General features: G+C 28.6%; 1 protein-coding gene across 7 annotated transcripts in view; it reads left to right on the top strand.

Annotated features, from left to right (window-relative positions):
- Positions 1–15160, top strand: part of vari (MAGUK p55 subfamily member vari) — a 153941-nt gene extending 138781 nt beyond the window's left edge. For 4 of the 7 annotated variants that reach the window (XM_014433081.3, XM_014433080.3, XM_067050656.1 and 1 more), the window contains exons 3-12: positions 2223–2375; positions 2740–2913; positions 5249–5485; positions 7296–7394; positions 7479–7637; positions 9114–9324; positions 11043–11245; positions 11372–11503; positions 11713–11787; positions 14239–15160. In XM_014433081.3, coding sequence (XP_014288567.1) covers positions 2223–2375; positions 2740–2913; positions 5249–5485; positions 7296–7394; positions 7479–7637; positions 9114–9324; positions 11043–11245; positions 11372–11503; positions 11713–11787; positions 14239–14415 — 1620 coding nt within the window. In that variant the 3' untranslated portion in view covers positions 14416–15160. The other 3 variants (XM_067050672.1, XM_067050669.1, XM_014433082.3) reach the window with 3 other exon arrangements.
- The last annotated feature ends 12350 nt before the right edge of the window (positions 15161–27510 follow it).

Raw genomic sequence — 27510 nt, 5'->3', positions numbered from 1 at the left:
AGTAGGAAACTTCGCTTCATTTAAGTATAACATACAAATATCCAGCAAAATGTCATGATAATATTTTGAACGGTTTTTAATATAAATATTTTTAAAGTTATGTCTATAACAAAATTGACTCAGACCATTTAATGAATTTAGTTATAAAAGGTTCCTAAAACATAAACAATGGACCTGGCGAAAGGTAACCAATTTCTTTCGACGCGACTATCCGCGGCGATGGTGGGGGATAACCTGACGTCACCTAGCTAGTACGTGCCCTGAGCATCGCTGATGTAGGCACGGTACGTTTTTATATTTGTTATTTTGTGATACTCATTTGTCCTTGTGAACTCTTGAACCTACCAATTTAACACCGTTTAGTAGAATACCTACAGTAGTTCTCCGCTTCTAGTTCAGTTCACTTGAAGTTTCTAGTAACCAATACTCCTCTTTGTCTACAAGTTTTACTTTTTAGCTTCCCAAACATCATTGAAACTTAACCGTAAGTTGTAGAAGTTAAGCCAGACGGTACTTATGATCTATTATGTAAAAGGGACACCTTTGTCCAGACCAGGTAGTTGACTGGGCGTCACCTTCCGAAGGAATTCGGATGTTTACAGTTGCTTTGAGGGGGGAGTGGCCTCTGTTGTACTTTAAAATGTTATTAACTCCCCTCCACTAAAGATATTATTATTTGTATTTATCTGTTTATTTTATATCTGTTGTTATCTTTATAACTTCCTTTCAACTGTCATCAATTGCAACTGTAATAAATGATGCCAGAATAAATAAATATGTTTAGTAAAAGAGAAAGTTTTGTCTATTATTTACATACTACACCTATTTTTAACACATGGGAGTAGCAGATGTTTTTTTTATTTCTACACAATTTTTTTTTTTTACCAAAATAAAAATTTTAGAATAAAAAAAGAGTCAATTATTCTAGAAACAAAAAGTAGGTAAAGTGTGAGCATTTCTCAGTTGACAGTTAAATATGTAGAATTTTGGTTGAAAACATAAAAACTGTTTTATGCATAACAGCTTAACTTTTCTGCAATATAAAACCATTCTGTTGTAGTTAATCTATTTAGAGATAACAAATTTTCAAAATACTTTATTAAAAGTAACAGGACACTAAAATAATTAAATTTCTATTGAACAATTTATTTAATTGAATTTAGATGTATCTTTACATTTGTAACTACTTAGGGGAATATGCCAGTTTAACATAGATTTAACTCTTTAGTTTTGGTCCATTTTTTCTGCTAATTATTTTATATTTTGGTGATATTCTCCCGTTTATTTTCCTTTATATTATTTTTTAGAGAGGGTCTATTTTTGTGTTAAAGAATGTTATTTTGATAGGTATTATCACTATCAAAACAATCAAAATTTTGCTGTTCTAATTGAAATACATTTATACAAACTTCCTATTTAGCATTTATTTGCCAGTCCTTAATTCAAGTACTCTGTCCATTAAAAAGACTTGGTTCATTGTATCAAAATAAAAATTGTAGTTTAAAAGTTAAAATATATTTCACCAAATTTAGTTACAATATATCTGTATTAGTTTTTCTAATTTATTTTTTTAATGATTAATAATGGAACTAATTTAAGCACAATTATTTCATATTTATTGAGTCCCAACACAAGTAATTAAATAACAACATTTTTTTTATTCATGAAAAATCCAAAGGGTTCCAAGTGGGGTCTCTCATTCTTCTTTATTATAATAAAAATACCTAAGTGCTGAGCATGCATTGAAAAAACAATTCCTTCAAGCATCAATATCAAAGAATTATTTATACAATTTTGAGAAACTTTAGAAATTTAATTTTTTTAAAAATCTCATTATCTTTAAATATTCATGCCTCTATAATTATTTATCAATATTTTAAATTAAAAACTTAATTTTATGTATAATTATTTATTGTTACTTTTTTAATAATAATAATAAATTATTATTACTTGGTATAATTTTATATGTATTCATGTTGTTTTAATGTTGGGGTATTAGTGGTAAGTAGATTTGGTAAAACATTTTGTACATTGGCATTAAAGTGAAAGTTTTGTTGAATTTTTTTTTCTTCACATCAAAATACAATTTTATAGAAACACTCTGACTAAGCTTAATTGTTATTTTGTTTGAATAAAAAGTTATATTTTGCATAAAATTAATTTAACATAAATTACTACTTTATTATGATTTTTGTTATCTCATCTTTTTTTCCTGATTTCAGACACAAGACAAACTTGAGAATAGTGAAAAAGCGATCGAACCTATTTCCACTGGAAACGTTAAAATAGCCCGTGAAATAGCTGCTACCTGTAGGACATCTAGTCGACTGCATTCTAGAGAGTTATCAGTAATTCTGAGCAAACCCCATGTTAAGGTACTATGTTTTTTAAATGTAATTTATCTGTTGACTATAGTATTTTAATAATCAACCTTCCAACAACATGTGATTATGGTAGAGTACAACTATTGATATTAACTTATAATTTTTGTTTCAATTTATTTTTAATTACTTCTTTTTTGAATTTTTAGACTTTTGAGATTTTAATATTTCTCTAAAATTGTAATCAACTTAAGACATTAATTATAATCTTAATCGTTATTGTTGAATGATTAAAATTAGTTGTAGACTTTTTTTTTTAATATTATGTCTTCATATTGTCTTGTAATTCATTTTATACTTCTATAAGATTAATTATTATATTGCTTTATTATATAATTGTGTAATTATTTTTTTTTAGTCATTGATAGAAACACACGATACAGTGGCGGTGGCAAGAAGAAGTGGTGGGGGTAGGTCCGTGTGGGAAAGCACGGGGAGCCAGTTGCCTCTGGTAGAACGTGAACATAACGACGCGATGGAAACTCAAACAATCAGGGTGGTAGGCCTACGAAAAGTACCCAATGAGCCTTTGGTAAATAATTTCTTTTATCTTTAATTTTTTAATATATATGAAATATTTCCAAAAGAATTAAACATAAATGATGTATTGTAACTTGTACAATCCTTTACTTGTATATAATCCTGTTAAGTCTAGTCTAATAGTTTGTCTATTTCAAAATTATGACTTTACAATTTTATTTGTATGGGCCTTCAGTTATTAAACCTTAGATCATCAACAGCTATGAACTATTTTAAAGGTTTTTAACATTCTATGTATTTAGATATTTTCTAAGTTAGTGTTGTCTACATTCTGTTGTTAGTTATGATATTCACTAGTTTATCTTGTCTGTTTTTTGTTTTAAGGCATAAAACCTTGTGGTCTTCAACGCCTATGGATTGTTGTAATAAAGCTGCACACAGACACACCCACATACATTCACTCACGCACACGTACACATGATTCCAACATAAATACAAAAATAATAATAAAAAAATTAAATAAAATATTAAAATCGAAGAAGAGCTATAATTTAGAAAGGAGATGATTAACTTTTAAAAATTTTAATACTAATGTAATCTTCACCTTCTTAAAAAATGATAAAAAGAGAAAAATTTGTCTCGATACAAATTTCCTTACACATTATATTTGTTGATCTAACTATAAATAACATCAAAATACATAATTAGTAAATATCACAAAAAAAAAAAATTAAAAAAGTATTGGAAATGAAAATAAAAACCAGGTAAAAATATATTTGGATGAAAGATTTATGAAAAAATAAAATATAATAAAAAGTATATTTATTTGTTAACGAAACTATTCCCTTCTTTCTAAATTTCTTTTTTGAATCTACTTCCAGAATGTTGCCCAGAAATTTCAATCCTGGACCAACTGAAGTCTGATCCACAAGAATAATAAAAATATTTAAAAAACTAAAATCATGATATAATTTGTTTAATAATAATACCATTATGAAATGAAGGATAAGAAGAATTTTTTTTTTTAAATATAAATATTAAATAATCAATTAATGGAATGAAATTATTTGAAGAAGAACTTTTATTTGAAGAAAATCACAGAAAAGATGAGTTGAGGGAAATTAGGTTGGAATGTATTATTGAGATTTCTAAACCTGTCTAATTGTAGGAATGAACTAGTTATTCCTCTATTGTTAGTGCCCTCAGGAGGTCAGGGAAGAGTTTCTCAATCTTTTTGTTCAATCAAGTAATTTATATATGGTTTGTTACAATAGCCTTGACTCTTTGGTGATTATTCTACTATTCTTCTTCATACATCCCCATTTTACTGTTGGCATGAGATACATGCCAATACTACAAAATATATAACCATTGCTGTTGCTCTATATTTTTAAGTTTATTTGATGAATGTTTTAACACAACAGTTTATAAAACTGATGCTTAGGCGGTTAAAAAGTTCAATTAGCTACTATATTAACACACTAGGGTTTTCAGAATATTTCTTTTTTAGATTATTATTATTAAAATTACATTGTTTTTGAATTCTTCGTTTCTTAACATTAATGATTTACTTGTATATTGAAAAATGTTATGTATTTGGTAGATCAAACTTAATATAATTACAGTTTGTTCACCATTAGTAACAATGGGTTTGTATAAAATGGTTATTAAAATATTTGGATTTGAAAGATCTAAATAGAAATTTATTATTCAATTCTTTAAACAAAAATTATTGATAATTTAGTTATTATTTATAGTAATCTATTGTTAGAATAGTTTTTTAATTTTTTTCCCATCCCTAACAGTATCATAACTATAAATCTTCTAAACTATAGATTTATTATGGCATATAAAAGATGATTGTATCAAATGCCTTGTTCTGTTACTATGTTAGATTTTAAAACTTTTTTATAGTTTGACAATCACTCCTCTGTGGTTTACATATAAATTGTATGAGATTCAATATCTCTTATAAAAATGCCAACTGCTTGTGATAAACGTAAAAATTTATATATTTATTTAAATTATAAGAATTTTTAAATAAAAATTATCAATTTTAAGAGCTTATATAAAAAATACCAATTTTAAGGTATTGAAAAATTAATTTAAAGTTACAAAACAGGTCATTTGACCTAGTTCATCATTTTAGTGTTAAACTTTCCATGATCTTTTTGGTGTATTTTAAATGAAATTTAAACTACATTTATTTAGTGCTGTGTCATTGAAATTGATTATTTTTTTTCAATTTAATTAGAATTTAATGTTAAAATAAAGATTCGATACATTGATAAATGAACCACTGATTACGACTATAATTGTTTAATAACTTTACACTATTCTTGTATTAATTCATCTCTTTCTTTAATATTTTTTTAACATTTATTTAGGGATTAACAGTGGAACAGGATAGTCAAGGTAACTTAGTTGTTGCCCGCATACTAGCTGGGAGCACTATTGACAGACAAGGTTTGCTCAAACCAGGAGATATCATACTTGAAATAAATGATGTAACCGTTTCAACACCAGATGATCTCAGGGCCGAAGTAGCAGCTACCAATGATTCAGTTCGCTTCAGAGTTATGCCAACTCAAGAAAATGACAACAAACTTAATAAAACTCATAAGGTAACAATCTATTTATTGAAAATAATAATTCATTAATATTTTTGTCGCATATTGAAAGATTCTGAAGTATTAATGTTGTTAATTAGATTAAGATGGGCTGATAATACTTCTCCACAGATTTATTATTGATTTCAATAAGTTTTGTCTTAATAACACATCCTCATATACTAAATTTACATTATATTATGTTACTATAATCAAATAATAGTTTATAATTTTATTACTGTGATAAGGTAATAAAGCCAAAAGATAATAAAATCAACAATAAATTTGTGTTGAAGTAGTTCATATATCTTCCATCACCTAAAATCTAATATAAAATAAGTGAATTAGTTTATTACTTTTTGTTTAATATTTTTTTATAATTATTAGTTATGTATTTTTCTAACATTTATGATTTTTCCTCAGCATATTAAGTTTATATTTGATAGTTATAATTAGAGACCAAATTTTTGTGCTGTAAAAAATCAAAATGTGTTACATTAGGGGTATTCATGATCTTTAGTTAAACATGTTAAAGTGTGTTAAATGGAAAAAGTTATGTTAAATGGAGAAATATTTCCTTCTTTTACCATATTAAAATGATACAACATGTAGCATGGCTGAGAGTCTGTTACTAGGTCTGTTAAATGGAGAATGACGTCATGAAACAGACCAGCTGAGCTTGTCACCGTTTTATTTGTTGTATAAGGTTACTTACTCGTAGTTTGTGTTTTTTTTTTCTTTTATCTTGTGTTTTGGTCTTTTTAAAAAAGACAATCAGTAGCCAAACTTTTACACTTATTTTAAGTATGTTATAATAAATTACTTTAATCAAAACTAAGAAGTAAACAATAACATGGAGTTTTGGAAGGAAAGGTTACTAAACAAGTTGTTCAGAAAATCCACTAGGAGCTCTTATGCATTTACCATTTAACATGACTTTAAATAGGGCTGCTCACAATACTATACTTTTGACATTTAACATGGTAAAATCAATTTTATTGTTAAATTAATAGTATTACTATATAAAAAAGTTTATTTAACTTTGAATCAAATTAAAGCTTAATACTCACCACGTATGAATAAATATAAAATATGAAAGTATTTCATTGTTGACTGTAGAAGGAAATAAAGTCTCTGTGGTTGTTATAGCAATGGTATGATTTTATTTACTCTAATCTGTATAACAAGTAAGATAAATTATTGTCATCCTTAATAGTAAGGAAATTGTTTGGAACATATGAGGTATGAGGATTCATTTCTTCTCAAAGTAGCGTGGTAAATGAAAGTTGTGTGATACACAAATAGTTTTGTTGTTCTTCATAATTTACACTTATATTATTTTTTATTACCTGGTCATTTCTGACATACAGGGTGTTTATCTAGAGGTAACCAACCTTTTCTAACCATGGTTAGGGGTCATTATCAAGTTATTTTGTGGAACTTACACGAAAAAAAAATCGAGACTGGTGCACTGCACTAATGAGACAGTGAAGGTTTGTAACCTTGACTCCCTCGGCCTCAAATGGCCTTTCATAATTATTATTCTGAATATTATGTGATTTCTTCATACTTTATATTCTCTTTTCTCCTTCTTGTAAGTCTTTCCTGGTATTCTTTAATCTTGTTCACTCCTCTAAATTGGCTTACAAGAGATTTAAAGCATTGGGGAATACAATTTTCAGAATCTGTGTGATCCTACAAGCATTATTTCTGACTTAAAATCAATAGTTCATGTTCATGACAAAATAAAATGCATCAAATCTATATGGAATAGATATTTTGAAATGACTATATACTATTATTTAAGTTTATATTTTATTTTCAGGCCTTTATGAGGGCTCTCTTTGACTATGATCCAAATGAAGATTCATTACTGCCCTGTAAAGAACTTGGTCTACCTTTTCAGCATGGTGACATTCTTGAGGTAATTTATGTTGGAATTATTATTATTACTTGCCATTATGAATTATTTTTATTTCATAACTAATCTGCTAATTTTAACTTTTAGATTTTAAATCAGAAAGACCCTAATTGGTGGCAAGCAAAACAAGTAGAAGGGAACGGCTTTGTTGGTCTTATCCCTTCTGAAGAGTTAGAGGAAAGGCGGAAAGCTTTTGTTAAACCTGAGGCTGACTATGTTCACAAAATTGGCATCTGTGGAACCAGGGTGAGAAACATTATTTTAATACAATATTGTTAGTAAAAGTAATGTCATAAATTAGTCATTATAGGTTAAATATGCTTTCCTTTAGTACTAGAGAATTATATTTTAAAAACAGATAGTAAACAGTATGCTTAAAAAACTATTAAACAAATTTTTTTTTCTTTATTTGGAACTCATAATTTACATTAATCATTATAATTTTCCTTCTTACTTTGATTATTACATTACCAATAATTCATTATTCAAATAATAATAATTAGTCCATTTTATGTAAAGTTGCTTGTAAAATGTTAGACCTTAGTTTGAAAAATTTCCAAACTGGCCACTGAAAATAACTTGACAGGATCTGCAAAAATTTTATTTTCTAAAAACTGCAATAGTTTATTTTCTTGTCTGGTAAAGATGATCTTTTGTTTTACAGGTGTTCAAGATCGAAATAATTTGGTTTTGACCAATTTTGCATTTATATGTATTTTATTTTTTATTTTAATGTTCATTGATGGTTTAAACTTCTTTTACTTTTTTTGCCTAAAATAATTTTATTGTTTAATTATGGGCCTCAATCATTTCAGTTCTGAACTATATTGATATTAAATTTGATTTTTTATTAGAGAATTTAAATTTGATGACTTGAAGTTCATTTTGGAATAGTTTTGTTTTTAATTTTTATAAAATCACTCTAACCCCCTAATTTTACTTTTACATAGATCTTTTGTGGCTTATAATCAACATCTTACACTATCTTTATTTGGAAATATGTTATTATTTAATGATTATGGATTATAAATTTTTTGATGTATAAGGAAATCAAATATTGCTTTAAAATTTTATTTCTCATTTTTAATTAATTTGTGGCTATTTCATTAAGTCTATCCATTCAATTTAAAATACAATATTTGAACTAAACAAATTATAAACTTACCATAATAGTTATAAATGATCACCTCTTAATCAAAATGCATTTGGCCCACATAATTTTGTCAAACAAAGAATCTTTAATTCTTTTATTAGACCAAATTTATTTGGCAGTGAACAAACAAACTTTAAAGCTCTATAAATCAATTAAAATTCTCACACTCCTCCTCGGAAACATTCATCTTTATAATTTTTAAAAAATTATTAGCAAATCTTGAGGATGCAGGAACACTCCAAAACACAGTTTGCGTTTTTATATATAAATTGAATAAAAAAAATAATTGGGGGTTTTGTTTAGAAAATATTTTATGTAAAGTATAGATCACTATAATTTTATTTACAATGCTCATGCAAAAGGTATTGTATCAGAAATTTTTTTAATTTATACTCAGTTTTTTCTTCTATTAAAAACATTTTTCATATTTTCCTAATTCCAATTTTTAGCCTTACAAAAATTAATTGTTCCCCAAGGTTTGTATAAGTATTAACAAAGAGAAGTATTGTATTGGAATTAATAGATAATTATCCTTTTAATCGAAGGCTAATATTATTTTATTCTTGCAGATTTCAAAAAAGAAAAGAAAAATAATTTATCAATCGAAAGCAAATACAGAATTTGACAAGGCTGAGTTAATGCTCTATGAGGAAGTTACCAGATTGCCTCCGTTTCAAAGAAGGACTCTTGCATTAGTGGGCAGCCACGGTGTGGGTAGAAGAACATTGAAACATAGAATTATCAATAGTAACCCAGACAAGTTTGCTTCAGTAATTCCATGTAAGTACTCATTGTTCCATCTCTTATGATAGAATATACGAATCATGATTGGCCAATTAAACAGTAAAATTTGTGCTTAATGTTATTTATGTATCAAGTTACTTATTAGTTGTATTAATCTGATGCTTTAGGTAGCAAATAAATTAGGTTTATTTTTCATTCTTTTTTGTTTGTTAATGATTTAATTTTAAACATTGATTACTGCAAATGAATTGAGTTATTTTACCTTTTAAAGGAAAGATTTTTAAAAAATCATTAAATCACTTTAGAAACATACAAAATAATTTACATATATGATAGCAAGATGGAATAATAATCGGACAAAATTTTAAAAAAGAAATTGTGGTTAGAAGTTTAAAAAATTGACCATTAATTTGTTGTTCATGTAACATCAAGTACCCTCGTATCCAAAATTGTTTTTCTTTGTTTTGTTTTTAATTTGATCCTTGTTACAACTTTTTAGTCAATAATGTGTGTTAGTGATGAATTTAAGAAGCTTTCTAGTATCATAAATAATTAGTGACGGAACACATTTGTTCCATTATGAAGTAAAGGTTGAGAATGCATTATGCTATCATCAAATGCCATCTGAGATAAATTCAAAATGTTAATGTACAATATATTCCAAAAGTTATTAAATGAGAAGGATCTATTTCTCAGACTCAATTTTTTTTCTTTCTTTACTACCTAGGTAAGGAGAGTATTGTATAGGGTCAAATTTTTGAAGCACAGTTTTCAATTAAACTGTACGTTTTAGAGAACCATTAGTCCAAAAAATAAAATAAAATTAGTGTACTCATTTATCTCTTACAGAAACACAAACATTAAAGTTTCCAGTGTATGCCTAGTCTTGGATAGATATTTGGAATTTGCTTTTAAATTAAACATGGTATTCGAGTACACACGTTCACTTTTTCACTTTGTACAACTTTTTAAAATATTGATTTGATTTTCACTGGATCATAACTGTGGTATGTGAACTTACTTTTGAGGTTGTTGTTAACTTTGTCACTACGCACCTAACTCTGGAATTTTCAATGGAATATGGTTTTTTTTTTTTTTTTTAATTAAGTCTGTAAATCAAATTTTAAGATGAATTCATATAATTTTTATATGATGCCCCTAAGAGCCACAAATCATCGAAAATAAAACGTTTTTTTATAGTTTTTACAATTAACAAGTAAACAGGATGAAAAATAAAAAAAATGGTTTTAGAATGGAATTTTTTATGATTTTCCATCATCATAATTTGAGTTTCTTTGACCAACCAATGAGACTAAAATCGCTATCATGATGATTAAGCTTCAATTATGATGACAGATTCTTATGAGATATTGAATTGTGAAATAATATTTTTTAGGATGTTCCACACATTTTTTTGTGTGCAAATTTTCGAAAACAGTGTAAAAATGTAAGCAGTTTTTGGTGATTACACCTTCAGGACATATCAGATTAAAATTTTCCTAATATGAATTTGTCTTAGAATCTGAATTTGTAAAAAAAGTACACCATTTGATTGGAAGTGTTAGCTTTCGTGGAGAAGGTTAGGAAATGAACAATAAGTCTAAAGGGTATACTGGATGCTATTGTTATGGACCAGCGAAATTCAAATAAAATTTGTTGAGGTTAGAAGAGATGAAGCAAGCTGTATTATTACAAGGAGAGACACCCTGAAGAAATATTTTTAACATATTTGATTAAATTTCATTTGTTTTTAGTGACTTCTCGTCCACCGAGAGAGTTAGAAGAAAATGGTAAAAGCTATTGGTTTATATCTCGTGAAGAGTTCGAAAAAGAAATCCGAGAGCATAGGATGCTAGAATATGGTGAACATAATGGTCATCTCTATGGTACTTCACTTCAGGCTATTCAAAATATTATTAAAGATGGAAAAATGTGTGTATTAGACTGCAGTCCTTCAGTAAGTGTGATATTCACTCTGTCCTTATATTATGAATTAAAAATTTTATTCTTTATGAATACATATAAATATTATTCACATGAATTTGTTTGCTAAAAATTATCTTTGAGCATTGTACTTCCTCAGGCCTTAAAAATTCTTCACAATTCATCTGAATATATGCCGTATGTGATATTTATCGCAGCTCCAGGTATGGAATTATTGAAACAGCTCTATGATTTTGGAAGATCAACTGGTGTATCAAGTCGTAGTCTTGCGGTAAGGCTGATGTAAATTATTTAATTGGCTTACTTTTGAGGAGACTATACTAGTTCTGTTTCATAGTTTGTTTGTGTTTTTAGCCATGGTTTTCTTAGTTGATAACAAATACCTATTTAGTTTTTCATTTTTTTTTTTTTTTTAATAGTTTTCTTTTTTGTTTTTAATAATATATTTGGCATGCTATATGAAAGTGCTTGTGTGTTCAGTTTGACCGTGCCAGTTCAATCAGGTACAGCTCAAGGAGAGCCCGAACTTTGGAATCACTTGCTTCTGTCTATGAGGTAATATAATTTATTTTTAATCATTAAAAATTATCCATACTAAGGTTATTGAATGAGAGAGAAAAATATGAATCTCATTGCTTTTAATTTTTTATTTTGAATGTAGCAGTCTAAATAAACCATGAATTCATTAATACGATTGTAGTCTTTTCATCAATAATTTTATTGCTTTAGAAAAGAAAAAAAACAAATTTTGATTTTGGAATTATTGTAATAAATAGGGATAGGATTTTTATGTGCTAAAAAATCCGAAATATGTGCTAATAAATTGTCAAATATTTAAAATAATATGTATTTATAAATTTTGTATTATTCAACAATATAAATCACTAATTAATTAGTAACTTTATAACTTATAACTAATATGTATTTATTATATATTATATGAATAATATTTTAAAGAAATTATGTTAAAATATGTACAAAAAAATGAACTTAGAGAAAACATAGCTGTTCAATAACAAGACATTAATTAGTAATTGTAATTAAACTAATTGATTAATAATTACTCAGAATGAATTATAAACAAATTATAAATGGAAATAAAGTATAATCCTTATTAAAAAGAAAAAAAAAAACTTTAGAAAAATATTTAAAACTTTTGAAGAAATCAATTATTCAGCAGTGTCGGTTACAAAATTATTGCAGATTAAATGCATTTTTAAATTTTCAAATAAAAATCTTCGTCGGTTTGACCGTAGATTGGACTTGTACCGGCTAAAAGATCTTTCAATATCTACTGATGTTATAGATTGGTTGACAAATCTTGCAATCGTTTCATGATTAAATTTTTCGAGGATTTTACAATTCAGCAAATACGATTTTGAAAGTGCTTCAACACTAAGTCTACAAACGATTATGTTTGCGATATAACGCCCTTCCATATCCGTAATCTCGTCCACAGAAATCCAAATCGGCCCATCCGAAATTGCTTTCAGAATTTCCGTTAAAGTTTCCTCGTATATAATTTTTTCTTAAAGTGCTTTCATTTGGCATTATTCGGCATGTGTATTTCTCAAGAAAGGTTTTTAAGTCCGGATTGCTAATTTTGGGGACAGGAATGTCGGCCCCGACAAATGCTCGGCACAAATCTAAATACATAGTATTGGTACCTGTGGAATCTGAGGAAAGAAAGAAACAGAGAAATGGATTGAAGAGTAAACAAATAAATTCTAGGAAAATGCCACAGGAATAAGACCCTTTCTCGTTTTAATTGATTCTGAGGAATTCTCAATGTAATTCTGTGTGATAATTTATTATTGCCACTGCATTTAATTTATGTTCAAAGATGAAGACATAAAATTTTTACACACTATTTATGATAAATGATAAATTTCACCTTTCACTCTTGCGTTTCCTTGAATTTTATGTAGTTGCTGCGAAAAATGTATTTAAAATTGAACAAATAATTTAAGGAAATATGTGATTCAGGATAGAATACTTAAAAATATGTTAAAAATACCAAATATTTCAAAAAATATGTGATTTACAACAAAATATGTAAAAAAGGCCAAATATTTAAAAATATGTGAAATAAAAATGGCTTCTTTTGTTCAGAAATGTCTTGAAACATCTTTAGTTAGTAAGGAATCGCAGATATCATGGTCAGGTAAAAATATGTGAAAACATAAAAGTCCTATCTCTAGTAATAAAACATTGTTCAATAATAACGATTAATTAATTTTTCAAAAGGAATTTTCTTGTGTACATCTCTCTTTGTTGTTTAAAGTATAATTTGGAATTTAAATTTGAAAAATATACCTTTTAAGTATGTTTTCTTATTTTTAAAGAGATCAATTTTTTTTTTTTTATGATTCTGTTTTGTAATATTCTATGTATATTAATGATTAGGTGGTTTTTTTTGTTAAAAATTATTTATTTTTATTTCATATTTTGATACCCTAAGTGTACAGATATTACCAATGCATGTTTACTAAAATTAATTGTGGTGGGATCAGTGGAGAACCCTAAGTAATAAAACTTATTTTATTTGTGCCAATATTTTGACCAGTATACATCAGGATCAATTATAAAACAACATAATAATGATAAAAAAATTAATTTTAATATCTATTTTTTTATCCATTATGGTTGAAATTCTGCCTGTAACATTGGAACTAATAAAATAAGTTTTAGTTATTGGTGTTCACTAACCACACTCCACCCATATCCTCATTAATTTAATTCAATTAAAAGCCATGTTGTGTATTTAGTGATTGCAAAAGAACAATTAGTTGTTAATGTTTCGGTTTTTTTTCACCTTCGATTTGTTTTACTAAAATGTAAAATAGATTATTACTGTAAAATGTAATTAGTATCAAGAAAATTGTATTGTATAAGAGGTTATCCCAGAATAATATGGTAAATATTATTTATGCAATATAAAATTATGTATTAAAAAATTAGTTGTAAATATGCTATTACTTATATTGTTGATTTTATTGTTTTCAGGAGGATGATATCAAAAGAACAGTTGAAGAAAGTGCCATGTTGCAGAGGGCATTTGACAAGTATATTGACTTAGTTATTGTGAACGAAGACTTTGACCAAACATTCCTTCAGGTTCATGAAGCACTTAATAAAATTAGCAATGAACATCAGTGGGTTCCAGTGAACTGGGTATATTAATATTTTGTATCAAAACATTGTTAATGATGATTCATCACTTTCTTGTGAAGGCCAAGAGAAACAGATATTTTTTACCACACTTATAGTATTTTATAAAAGTAAGTATAAGAAAAAAAAATGTAATGTCATTATGTAGATTTTTGTAAAATATATGTATATCTGCAGTATGTATCCGCAATCATTTTAAGTGCTCACATATTAATTATTATTTTTGTTTATCAGTAATATAATAAAATTAAATTGTTCAAAACAGATCAAGATTATAATGAGCTATAAAATTATTTATCACTCATACTTGAAAATAATAAAAGTTCATAATCCATTTTGACTACATGAGCGTAATCTAAAGAAAATAATTGACAATAAATGTGTTTTGTTTTAATTTGTACCATATTTGGTAAGGTGTCCAGAATGATTAATCATTTCTGTTTTTCTCTGTTCTGCTGTTCAAGTTTATGTTTCAATGATATGATGATGGTCTCAAATATTTGCTCTAACCAATGTAGAAATACTTTATGATTGAAATGGATGTGATAAAATATTTAAGTGCGAAAACAAACAGCCAATCGTAAGAATGGGTTTCTGTTTTAGTTTATATTTCTTTTATCCTTTTGCCTCAGTTACCTTACAGCACTGTAATGCCAAACGTTTAATTTTCCGCTATTAATTGTTCTTTATTTTTTTTCAATTTCACAGTTCACCTTAATTTACTCTACATAATATATAAGGTTGGACCTGTTTGTAACCTAGGATCTGAACCAATTACTTAGCCTCCTGAGTATACTGTCTCTCTCAGCTCCTTGGATGAGCAAGTTGTAGTTCAGTCATAAAATTAGAATCAGAGGTTTTGAATAATAATTTATTAGTAGTTTAAGACCACTGGAGACTTCCAATTTCACAATCAGATACTCATATTTTATGAACCAACTCTTCAGTTTTGACCCATTCGTGGTCTAGGTTATCTCTAGAAATGTTTTTATCTCTCAATTTAAGTAGTGAAACTATTTAAATTAAACAATTGTAATGATCCTCTTCCTGTTTTATTGGAAAATCCTTACCACTCTTTTAAAATACTGACTCTTCTTATGATTGCTACTGTACTTAAATTTATTTCTAATTTAAAAAAAAAAAGATAAAAATTTGTTGCAATATTTTTGTTAAATTGTATCCGTCCTTTAGTTGTTTTCTTATTTTTTTATTAATTTATTGTTTCTTTAAAGGTTATCTAAAGAGGTTTGTGATGTTATTATGTTTTGTAATTTATATAAATTTTATTAATTACTAATGCATTATTTTCATTTGTGTTCTCTGTTATAAAAGTTTATTTATAAATTTAGGATATGCAATTTGGTTAGATTTTTATATATATTGCCTGTAAGATAACAAGTAAAATTAGTTGTTTTTATATGCATTAAATTATTTTATGTGCACTCATACAAATTAATTTTTTTTCAATGATCTGAATTCTTAGCTTGTTTCTTTTTATAAGGTATAAGAATAACTGATAATGATATTAAATGCACATGGAAATGTATTGTGCAATAGTTTTTAAATTGCTTGTTAATAGTTTATGTGTTTGTTACAAAATCATTGTATTTTCAAAAATCATTGTTTTAATTTATCATTTTCAGTAAAATTAAAAACCAACTATCAATTTTTTTTTTTTTTTTTATTCAGAAAATTATTTTTAAACATAAATGTAATTTGTCTGTAAATCCTGTTATTTTTATTTAAAAGTAAAGTAAATCTATGCTTGTTTTAATTTATTGTTTACAGTTAAATTAAAAACAAACTATGAATTCTTTTCTTTTCTCAGAAAATGATTTTTAAACATAAACGTAATTAGACAGTAAATTTTGTTCTTTTTATTTAAAAGTAATGTAAATCTAAGCCTGTTTTAATTTATTATTTTCAGTGAAATTAAAAACAACTTATGGATCAATTTTTTTTTTTTCAGAAAATGATTTTTAAAAATAAACCTAATTTGTCTGTAAATCTTGTTCTCTTTATTTAAAAGTAAAGTAAATCTATGCTGCAGCACAATGTATCAGCACAATATATGTATATTTCTAATGCCAATTAATAAAGCTGTGAGAAATTATTTTAAATAGACATGAGTTTGTAAATAAGAAAGTAATATTTATTTTTTCTAAGAAATATTTTAATCCGTCCATATTCAGGGTAATATTGTTTTTTGTTTAATGATTGAAATACTTTTAAGTATGTAATCTATAATTAATCATGTACATACATGTGACATTATGTTTATATATTGCTTTCTTTTAGATTTAAGATATATCATAGTTCTATCACTTTTTTTTATACACTTGGTTTCTTAAAAATAAATAAATTTTGTTATATATATATTTGTATCCCTTAATTATTTCTTAATTCATGTGCTTGTGCTGATTGATAATTTTCTTCGTTATACCTAATTTTTTATTCTATTGAATGAGTTTTAAAAGAGATCAGCGTTTAATATTCATTTCGATAGTGAAAAGTTTCCTTTTAAGTTTATGTGATCAAAGAACCATGGTTGTTGTATTCCATCTATAATGAAGATATATTAACACTTGCTTCTGTGTTACATAATTGGAAACTAGTTTGGAGTTTATGAATAGTTGATACCTATTCACATTCAGTTTTTATTTTACCTTTAACTAACGGAATATATAATACAGGAAAGTATTGCGATTGTGCAAAATTTTAAATCTGAATTTTACAGAAATACATGTTTTGAGATCCCCTGAGTCCAAATAACCGTGTGTGTGTGTGAACAGCCTATACCAAAAACAAAAAGTCGTTCAAAACTGAAATTACTTATTTAAAGCGGATATAGGCATGGGGTGGGACAGCAGTTTTTTTTTCGATAAAATCGACCAACCAGTAATGGCACTTCATAGAATCAATTTATCACATTTATTTCTCAGAAACTACTCATCAAACTCGGCATGTCAATGTTCAATTAAATGGTTTTTAATGTCAGCTTGATATTATCCTCATTAAAATAGTCTGACAGGGCCTAAATGACAAATTTAAAAAAAATCTTCCTCTAATATACTCTTAATTTTTAAAAAAAATAAATAGTTCTCATTGTTAGTATTAATGAATAATGGATAAATAAAATCAAAAAATTTTAAAAATTACTAAAGAAAAAATAGAATCATCCAATTCAAATGGGAAAAAACCCTCCCGATTACATTAAGAATTCATTATACTTTATTAAACTGTTGCATTCTTGGTAGAAACAAAGTTTGTATTCATTATTATTAAAAATCTTGACTTAGGGATAATGAATATTAGCAACGTTAAAACAATAAGAATAAAATATAGGTTTAAATATCACAAGGAAATTAAGTACACAATTAGGAAAAAACAATGTCAAGTATAATCTAAGGCAGTGGTTTCTGAACTTTAATTCAAAAGATACAAATTCTCGGTATGTATGTAAAACTTAAAATTATGAGGAAAAGTGGTTAAACTTTTATTTTTTATTGGTTAAATAATACAAACATGTATTTATAATTCTTTTTTGAAATTGAGTGAAATACAAATTAATTAAGAGGGATTTGAAGGTAGAAAGTCTACTGGAACAACAGATGCAGTGGACTGTTGCTTATCATTCTGAAGACAGAGAATGGGTATTGCAGGAATGGACAGAGGATTTGAATTGGAGGTGTACAATGGATGGCATATTGGATAACTTGGTGGAGGAAGGGTGCCAGGAATATACTTGTAATTCAACTCTTCACATAATTGTGAGATAGAGACTTCTGTTAAGGTCTTGAAGATGAATCCTATCCAGTTATTTACTGCCGAACATTTTTGTTTTGCCTTAAGATCTTCAGAGATACCCTCATACACTTTATAACTGCAGTCTAAGTAGGAAAATATTAACTCACTTTTAAAAAAAATAATTAATAAAATTTAAAAAATAATGATAAGGCTAGGTTATTTTAGAGATTCAAAGCCGAAACCACCAACAACCTTTTCTTAAATACTTCTTTATTTTATTTATTTATCTTTTTTTATTATTTATTGTACCCTACATTGTCTTTTGACACCTTTTCTCTGGAATGAAGAAGTAGGTTTTATCAACTGCTGTTGGTTTTGGCTCCACCAGCAAAGGCTTTGTAGTATTTTTTTTTATCCCTCTAAAAACAGAAAAAATATTAAATTAATAGGTTGCATAATTCAGATTGGATATTATCTTTTTTCTACAATTGGTACTTGAAGGTATACGGTGAAATACTTATCTGATGTTTTGATATTTCCGTTCCAAATGAATTCTACTGGAAATATTTGGAGGTGAGGGGCCTCCTCTTATTGATTAAACAGAAGAGAAAAGTAAAACAATTGATAGTTATAGACGAAAGATAATAGAAAAAAAAACAGTCAGAAGTCGAAAAAATAGTAGTAGGGCAGGCTTTGTAAGTTTACTTTTACTATCTCATGTTAGTATTTGAGAGAACCATTTTAGTTATGACACAAATCCCTGTTTACCTCTTCAGTAAAGCTCTTCCATGCCTCTTAGGATGCATGCAATGACATTCTTGTAGACTTTGGTAACCTGGAATGAGGCATTAGTTGGTCTATAAACTAGAGCTGTGCAGATATTCTCTCAGGCTTTTTAAGAAGCCATTAACGACAGTTACTTTAGTTGTATTAGTTGTATTACAAATAACTGTAGTTGGACCCATTTTCCTGCTAAATGCAGCCTGATGATGGGGAAGTACCTGAGCAAGGTAGATTCTTTCAGGTTTGCCACCTACCTCTGATTCTAAACTTCTATGGTCTCCTCTGGGATAATCTTTTTCCAATCAAACCTAAAAGCTTTGCCATATTCGTCTGGGTTTATCCTTTAAACGTATACCCGTTATATTAGAGCTGAGTTAACCAATCTTCACATGCCCATTTCGGTATTTTGTGGTTGTTTACATTCTCTAGTAGCATAATCTTTCCCGATATTCTGCGAAATATTTTATTCTTGGATATCATAATACTTTGTTGTTCCTGCGGAATAAGTAACGAGATTTCGTTCCTTTAAAGAATGGTAGGTAGAACATTCTTCTGAGTCTTCTAAATTTTCTCTTTTTATCTTCTGGACAGTAGTTGTATGTAGTAGAATAAATAATTTCCAAAGAGACTTTAAAGTATACAAAATATTCCCTATCACTAACCTTGCTTTTATTATCTATTGATTTTTTTTATATTGATATTGTGGACCGCAAACATTTAAATTTCCTATTTTGTTTTTTTATACTTATATCACGAATTCTTCACTGTTTCTATTATTATTCATATATTTTGTTTTACCTGTTTTTATTTCGAGGTTTAATTCTTTACCTGCGTTCATCAAACTTGTATTTAATTTAATATTTTCTGTATGATAACAATATAGTGCTGTTACTTTACATATTATAGATTTCTAAGACCCAAAGTTAATCCTTTTAGGTGCGAGCTACTTTTCTAATGATGTATTGAAGATAATTTTAAAACGAAACCGAAGAAAAGGAATTTGATTGGTATTATCTGCTAAAAATGGTATCACCATTACGCCCTTGACTTCTAGTCGAAGAGCCTAAGAGGAGAAAAAAGTCAATTATTTCACCCCACTTTTTTATTACTTTTATGAAAACTTTGGAAGTTACTAGGCAAAATTGCTGACTCAGGGAGAGTTAAAAAAATGGTGGCTGTTTCAAAACGTTAAAAAACATTAATTATTCATTCGGAACTCCTTATCCTTAAAACTACCAACACTAAAACCCAAATAGAACATAATTTAAAGAAGAATAAATTTGTCAATATATGAAGCCTAAAAGGGTTATTAACGTTCAATATTTCCCGAGATATACTTTTTTAAAAAGCAACATTTCATAACAAATGTACTTTAAAATAAGTAGTTAATGACTTTATTTTAAGAAATCTATGTCAGGAACCATAATACGTACGGATATCTGCTAGCTGAATGTACTATAAAGTAGTTCATAACGTTTATCTTCGTAGGAGTAGTAGTTTTTATAATATTTGCCAATGATTATGAATTTTGGTTATAAAATTGTGTCCGAACAACTAGAAATCAATTTATTTTAGCAAATATCATAAAAACTATTACTTTTACGAAGATAAACTTCATAAACTACTTCATGGTACATTAAACTAGATTTAATTTGAGTGCTGGTAGACATCTGTACGTTTAATGGTTTGAGACATATTTTTTCAAACTATATAAGTCTGAAATACTTGAAATCAACATTCTGTGTGTATATTTTGGTAAATATCATAAAAACTACTATTCTTACGAAGATAAACCTCATAATCTAATCGAAACTAGCTTTAATTTGAGTGCTAATATAAAACACTGAGATATATATCACTAAAATTAATTCACTAAATACTGATTTTTCGTTATGAAATCTTGCTTTTTTTTTTTTTTGTAATAATTTATTTATTGTTATTTACAACTGTATATAAATATATACTACAAGTAAATTTGCTGTATGTGACATAGTGACATGATACAAACATGTGGAGAATCTACCCACTAACATAACTCCAATTCTTGCTTTTAAAAACTTTATCTCGGGAAGCACTGAGTGTAAACAGCTCTATTAGGGCTTATTTTAGCAATTTATTCTACTTTAAATGATTTCTAATTAGATTTTTTAGTGTTGTAGGTAGTTTAAAAAGACATGGAACTTCGAATGAAAAAATATTTTTTATTGATGTTTTAAAACAGACTCGTACATTTTTACTAGTAACTTTACATAGTTTTCGCTAAAGTAATCACATATTGGGTGAAATAACTGACTTTTTTCTCCTTCTGGGATCTTATACTATTCCGACTCCCACCTTTAGTACTGTCAGGAAACTTCACCCCAGTGCGTCAGTATGATTTTGGAGACACGTGTTAGTCAAGGACGTATATACTTAAGCTGCTTTAAACTTATTGCTACTACAATTGTAGTTATATGTGTAAAAATTTGTAATCATCCAATAATAATAAGCTTAAATTAAATGCAGAATAGAGGGGGGGCATAGTATCCTCGAAACGTCCTTCATACAGATATGTAGTAAGTACTATTCTATTTTAACCTGGAGGCAGAAATGTAGGATACTAAAATTTTATGAATTTATTTTGGTGAAGATCATGGAAACTGATCATGCGAAGATAATAATTAGAAACTATTTTATAGATAGTACTTGCTTGAGTTCAAGTGATTCACATCTATACGTTTGATAATCTCTGAATATTTGCCAAAATCAATCCACAAAATGTTGATTTTCTTGTATTATTTTTATCCGGAAGAAATATTCCCTTTTATTCACTTCATAATTTCTACAACGTTTCGAGCTCTTTAAATTAATTTATAAATTTAGTTTTTGAAAAAAAAAAAAAAAAAAATTAACACGAATAACATAATGTTTTTGAGCGTGAAATGTTCTGAAAGTTATATACCTTTATTTTAAAAAATCAAGATGACGGAAAAAAATACATTTTGAACGCTTAGATTTTTCACTCACTTTTCAAGACAAGAGTGTCATAAATATACAAACAATGTACAAAAAATCAAACTCCGTTTTCGTATGAATTAGCTCCACCTATTGTCTATTTTTTTCCTTATATCTCCTCTACCAAAAAGTTTCGAAGTTAATTCGATCACCACACTCCTTTTTTTTGAATACTCATCGACTGGACGATAGCAAAAAATCATATGTATTTGAATTAGGGGCGTAAATTGCACGTAGAAGATGGCTAATGCAACGAGCATTGACCCAGGAGTTCTCCAAATTATTGGAGACGGATTTTTTAAAAAAATAAAAATATCAAATAATGCTCTATCTAGTAATATAAATAATAATTTTTTAAAAATTTAAAATCAAATATTCAAGATGCCGTGCAAAAACACGTTGGATAATTAGATTTGTCTAAACTCAAAAATATACCAAAAAAAAATCCAAACCCTGTCTCTTTAGAAATTAATCAACGCAAAACCCTGTATCTTGCATACTATTTAGATTACTTAAGAGGTGAGCTTACTGGAAATCATGGAATATTGGTGCAGAACCAACAAACCAAGTCCTCTTTTCGGGGTTATGTTTGTATCTCGAAAACTGTTGGCGTAAATTAAAACATTTTGTTTGAAAATTTAAAAAAAAATTCAATTTTCTACAAGAGTGTAAATATACATACATATTTCTATCTGTTATAATTAAAGAAATATGCGTTCGTAAAAGTAAGAAATTGAAATATATATAAATTTTGTTTACTAGCTTTTCGGCTTATTATATTTAAAAATTAATCTTTGTAATCGAATAAGGAAAGAAATGTTTATCTTCTCCTCTCGAAACATAAAGATTTACATTTCAAAATAAGTTGAATCCAAGACCGAATGTAAATGGTAATAATAATAATAAAATAATATAAATAATAATAAAATAAAAATAATAGGCTGAAGTCATCATAACCCATCTCACCTTTTATCCCCCAGTGGAGCAGCCCTCTTTGAACCCGTTCTTTGTACCCCCCGGCCAGCGGCTCCTGGGCCAATATTGTAACCTTCACCTTCAGCGGACCCAGACCAACCCCTTATAATGTCATATGGCAAAGGAAGGGCACCAGTTGCGTTTATATATACTTAAGTATATATTAATATTGTTATTTATAATAAAGGAGGTAAGAAAAAAAAAGAAAAATAATACGTCCATTAGACCTAGCCATCCGTGGTTTTCTCCCAAACTGGGCTGTTTTTTAAAGATGTGGTTGGCATCACATACAAGTGCCTTTATTATCACGCCTTTAATTGAAAAAGTAAATTGCATTTCAAGAATTACGTTATTTAAACAATTTTTTTTAATATAAATTTCCAATAAGGTGGTGGGAATTGACCTGATGTGCCCCCTCAGGCAATTCCTGGAACCCCCACTTACTGACATTAACATTCGCCAATTTGTTGTCAATGAGGGCCGAGAAATGAAAAAATATAAAGTGTTTTGGAATCACAATCTCAAACCAATTAAAAAAATTGATCTGTATAGATAATTTTTTAATAGACTTCCTGGAGGACCTGAGCGACGAAGCCAAATATCAAAAATATCAGAACTATAGTCTCGGACTGAGAATAGCGTACGACGAAGGAGACCAGACAGAAATTTGAAAATTGATTTATTTGCAGCAGTTCGATGTTACGCATAAATGTGTAAAGTTTGATACTTGGAAAAAAAAAAAACTATCAACCTATGATAAGGAGTGATATTATTTATTTATTTTATCGTAATCCATATCTGCAAAAGAAGAATATTAGCTGAGGATTAACTGGATAAGGGTCAAATTAAATAAATTATCTACGTCGAAATCATAAATCAATGTATTTAATACTGAAAGCATCTCCTGCCTCAATAACTGTTTCATGTTATTACTTTCTTCTTGTATAATGAAAGTAGATTAAATGAAGAAATCATCGTTATAAATATAGAGCTTATCTAATCTTAAAGTCCCAAGCTCTCATTCATGTGTTCGCGTAATTGAACGAAAACGATTCTCATGAAAATAAAATATTTAATTAGTATATCAATATATTATGTATTTTTGTGTATATTTAATATTTGTATGGGTTACCTAAATTATACTGTTTTCATGAAATAAAAGGAATCGCCTTCAAACTACCTTAAAATACAACTGAATCCACTTGAAAGTCATTTTCACGGATGACGTCTGTTTAATATTATCTCCTTACATGTTTGGTAATTCAAGGCCTTATCAGGAACATATGACCCGCTGAATTAAATTTTAAAACAATATACTTACATACTTTTTTTTGTTGTTATAATTCCATATTTCCATAATCCTTCACAGGACTAAATTGATCATAAAATTTAAAAGATAAGTATTATTGAAGTGATGAAACGAGTCCAATTTGTTTTGTATTGATGAACGAAACTAAAATACCTATTTAAAATGAAAATAAATTATGAATTATAATTTTTTTAACAATATTATTTGAACATAAAATTGTATTTATAATAAACCTCAATTCCAAAAAAACGACATTGAAAATACTGGTAGCATTTTTTTGTTTGTTTAAGTTTAAAATTATTGAAAACCAATGTTTGGCTGAAAATATTTACTACCGTGGTTCAGATCATTTCCTTTATAAATGATAAAATAAAGCATTAGAATTTCTCAATATATTTATTTAGTACCCCATACATAAATAATCTCCGTAATAATTTTCTCTAGAACCATAGAGGGAAACCAAGTAGCCAGCAACAGTGTGAATCTATGGAACTTTCAAATTCCAACTTTTGGAAAGTGAAAACAAATATTAAAACATTAAATTGTATTCATATTCTGTTTTATTAATAGTATGTCCTAGCCAGGAATTAAATACTGACAAGAGAGTATTAATCATGCTCTTTCGACGTTATATTCTTTTGCCGACAATATGCATTCAAGTATTTATCGTTGACAAAATATTACATCTTTTCGAAAAGATTTTTTCTCCTCTCCACACATCTTAGTTATTGTTGTTCCTTATGAGTTAAATTTGTATTCAACAATTAATAATATCCTTTAATGATGATGCAAATAAATCTTGACCTTGTCGAGTTGGTTGTGTTAGATCTGACTCCAATTGATTGTGTCTGGCACTCTATAGAAGAAGGCCTCGGCAATGTGTGCTCAATTAGGTAAGGAGCTGGTTAGGAGGTGGATAGACTGGATGAGTCTTACGGATGCCAGCCATAAGTCCTCTAAGGATGGTAACTTCGCTCTAGAGGGTACTATATCTTTAGGCGCGAAAGAGCAATGCAAGTCCAGACTGGGTGCCAGCCGCTGTGCCTTGCAAGACGACAACTTCGTTCTACAAGGTACTATATCTGTAGGCACAAAAGAATAGTAAGTCCGGACTGGGTGCCAACCGCCGGACCTAACGATAGGAGAGAAGGTATAGGAAGCAGAAGAGATCCAGAGAAGGTGGAGTAATAAAAGGCAATATACATTTCCCAAAATATAGTACTATAATGTACTGATACACTATGCACATTGTTATCCTCTGCCTCCTTAGCAGGTAATTCCCTTGAAGCGGGAATTCGCACTGAGGCCTTATAATTTTTGCCTAGTCGAGTCTCTGGGCTATTAACGCCATCAAGAGATACTACGTACAAGACGTTTGCTTTTAGTGGATCAGCAGATTTTATTGGAATCTTTATTAAATTAAATGATACCTTTATGAATATTACAATATCTTATATCGTTGTTATATTTGTGAAATTAAAGTACACATAAGGAATAATACAAATATTAATTAACAGCGTTTGCCTGATGCCAGTTCTCGTATTAGCTGGTAAATTGCGTCATGCCGAGCCCTAGCTGTTTTTGTGGATGTAGTAGTTATACCATTGACCAACAGGTAGTGGTGTCTCTACCAGCTTAATGTACGTTCATACATAAATGGACGATTCATCCTTCAAATGTTTCCGCCATCCCTCTCAATCCTGTGCAGAAGCTACCCAATTTAGTAATTTTGACGCATTTGTGATGCGAGAAGAGGTCGCAAATTACCATGTGTGACGCTTCATCGCCAGATATTTCCTTCTCTAATAGGGCCGAAGATCCTCTCAATATTTTTCTCTTCTTCAAAACTGAGAAGTCTATTTGTGCCAGCCTTAGTCAATGCTCAAGCTATGGATCGGAATCCACATGTGAGGATTGGGCATATTAGCGTTTTGGTGAGTCTCACTTTGGTTTGATTTGCAATATACTTGCTTTTGAAAAGTTTAATCAGCCGGAACTAGCATCTATTTGTAGATGCTGGTCTCCGACTAACATCCAGGGAAGTATCATTTTGTGAGTATACCTCCGGACCCAAATAAATGAAGTGTTGCACTCTTTCAAATTTTGTTCGATAACTCGATGTTATCTTTCTACGCGTCATCTCCTCCTATCTTCATAAATTTAGTTTTATGTTCATTTATTTCTTGTCCGAACCTTTTTATTGCTGTTTTAAGCTGTAGGGACACGTATTATAAAGCTCTTACGAGTATTAAATGACGATGCGAAATCGTCAACATATCTTAGGCATTGTACAGTTCTATTAAATATAGTGGAAGAGGTCTGAATCTCTGTTTCTTTGACAGCTCTCTCCTCAGCAATGTTAAACAACATGTAGGCCAATGCGCTACCCTGCCGTACTTCTGTACCCAAACAAATTCCTTCCGTCAGATCCGATCCAAACCATTGATCAAATTCAATTTAAAAAAAAAATACACAACATTAGCCAATTAAATTTCATGTTTCATATCGTTGCTTTACTTTAATTTTTTTTAATTTATTTTGTATTTGACTTATTCGTCAGGTTGTACCGTAGACTTGAGCTACTTTGTGACAGCGTTTTTTTTTATCCGTATTATACTAGCTTTGGAACAGTCTGTTAGATGATCTCATAAGAGAAAGTAGCCCCAATCTCGGACTATTTATATTCATTAAGGTTAAGTTAGCTAGCTGTACAGGTAATCGACAAGAGGATCGAATGCGGTGGAGAGATATCTAGCCTACTGTAAACCACCAGCAAGTTCCAAGGGTATTCGTCTATATTTCCTGCAGGATGGTAGCCACAGTCAAAAGAGTATTCGCTCACAATTGAGGAAGGAGAGTCCTAAGGATATATATCGTACATCCCACATGCACCCATATCGTACATGGATTGCAACTACTAAGCGAATGTACCTTAGGTCCTTGAAGAATGGGAACTATACTCTGGTAGAGTATTCGCCAACGGTTAAAAGGGGAGTGCAGTTCGAAGGATATGCATCTCAGATCCTTGCAGAAGGATAGAGGCGGCCGGGAGGTATTCGCCCTCGGTCACGGATATAGATATCAAAGAAGAAGATGTCCAAAGGAGATTTTGAGAAATAAGAATCCTTTAAAACAACTATGTTGATATTGGTACAGTTGTCTGGCCCACTAGACTACAGAGAGTAGAAGGGGTATTTACTTTGCACAAGAGGCTGAGGACATTTTTAACCACTGTTTTAGCAACGTTGAATCTCTTGGAATTTTATCGTCCTTATCGAAGTGCTGCCTTGGTCGAGAGT

This window comes from Halyomorpha halys, unplaced genomic scaffold, assembly GCF_000696795.3.
Source record: "Halyomorpha halys isolate HHAL.00 unplaced genomic scaffold, Hhal_1.1 Scaffold1156.1, whole genome shotgun sequence".
Classification (NCBI taxonomy): Eukaryota; Metazoa; Arthropoda; class Insecta; order Hemiptera; family Pentatomidae; genus Halyomorpha; species Halyomorpha halys.
Note: the sequence above shows the minus strand (reverse complement) of the source record. Positions and strands in the feature narration are given on the sequence as shown.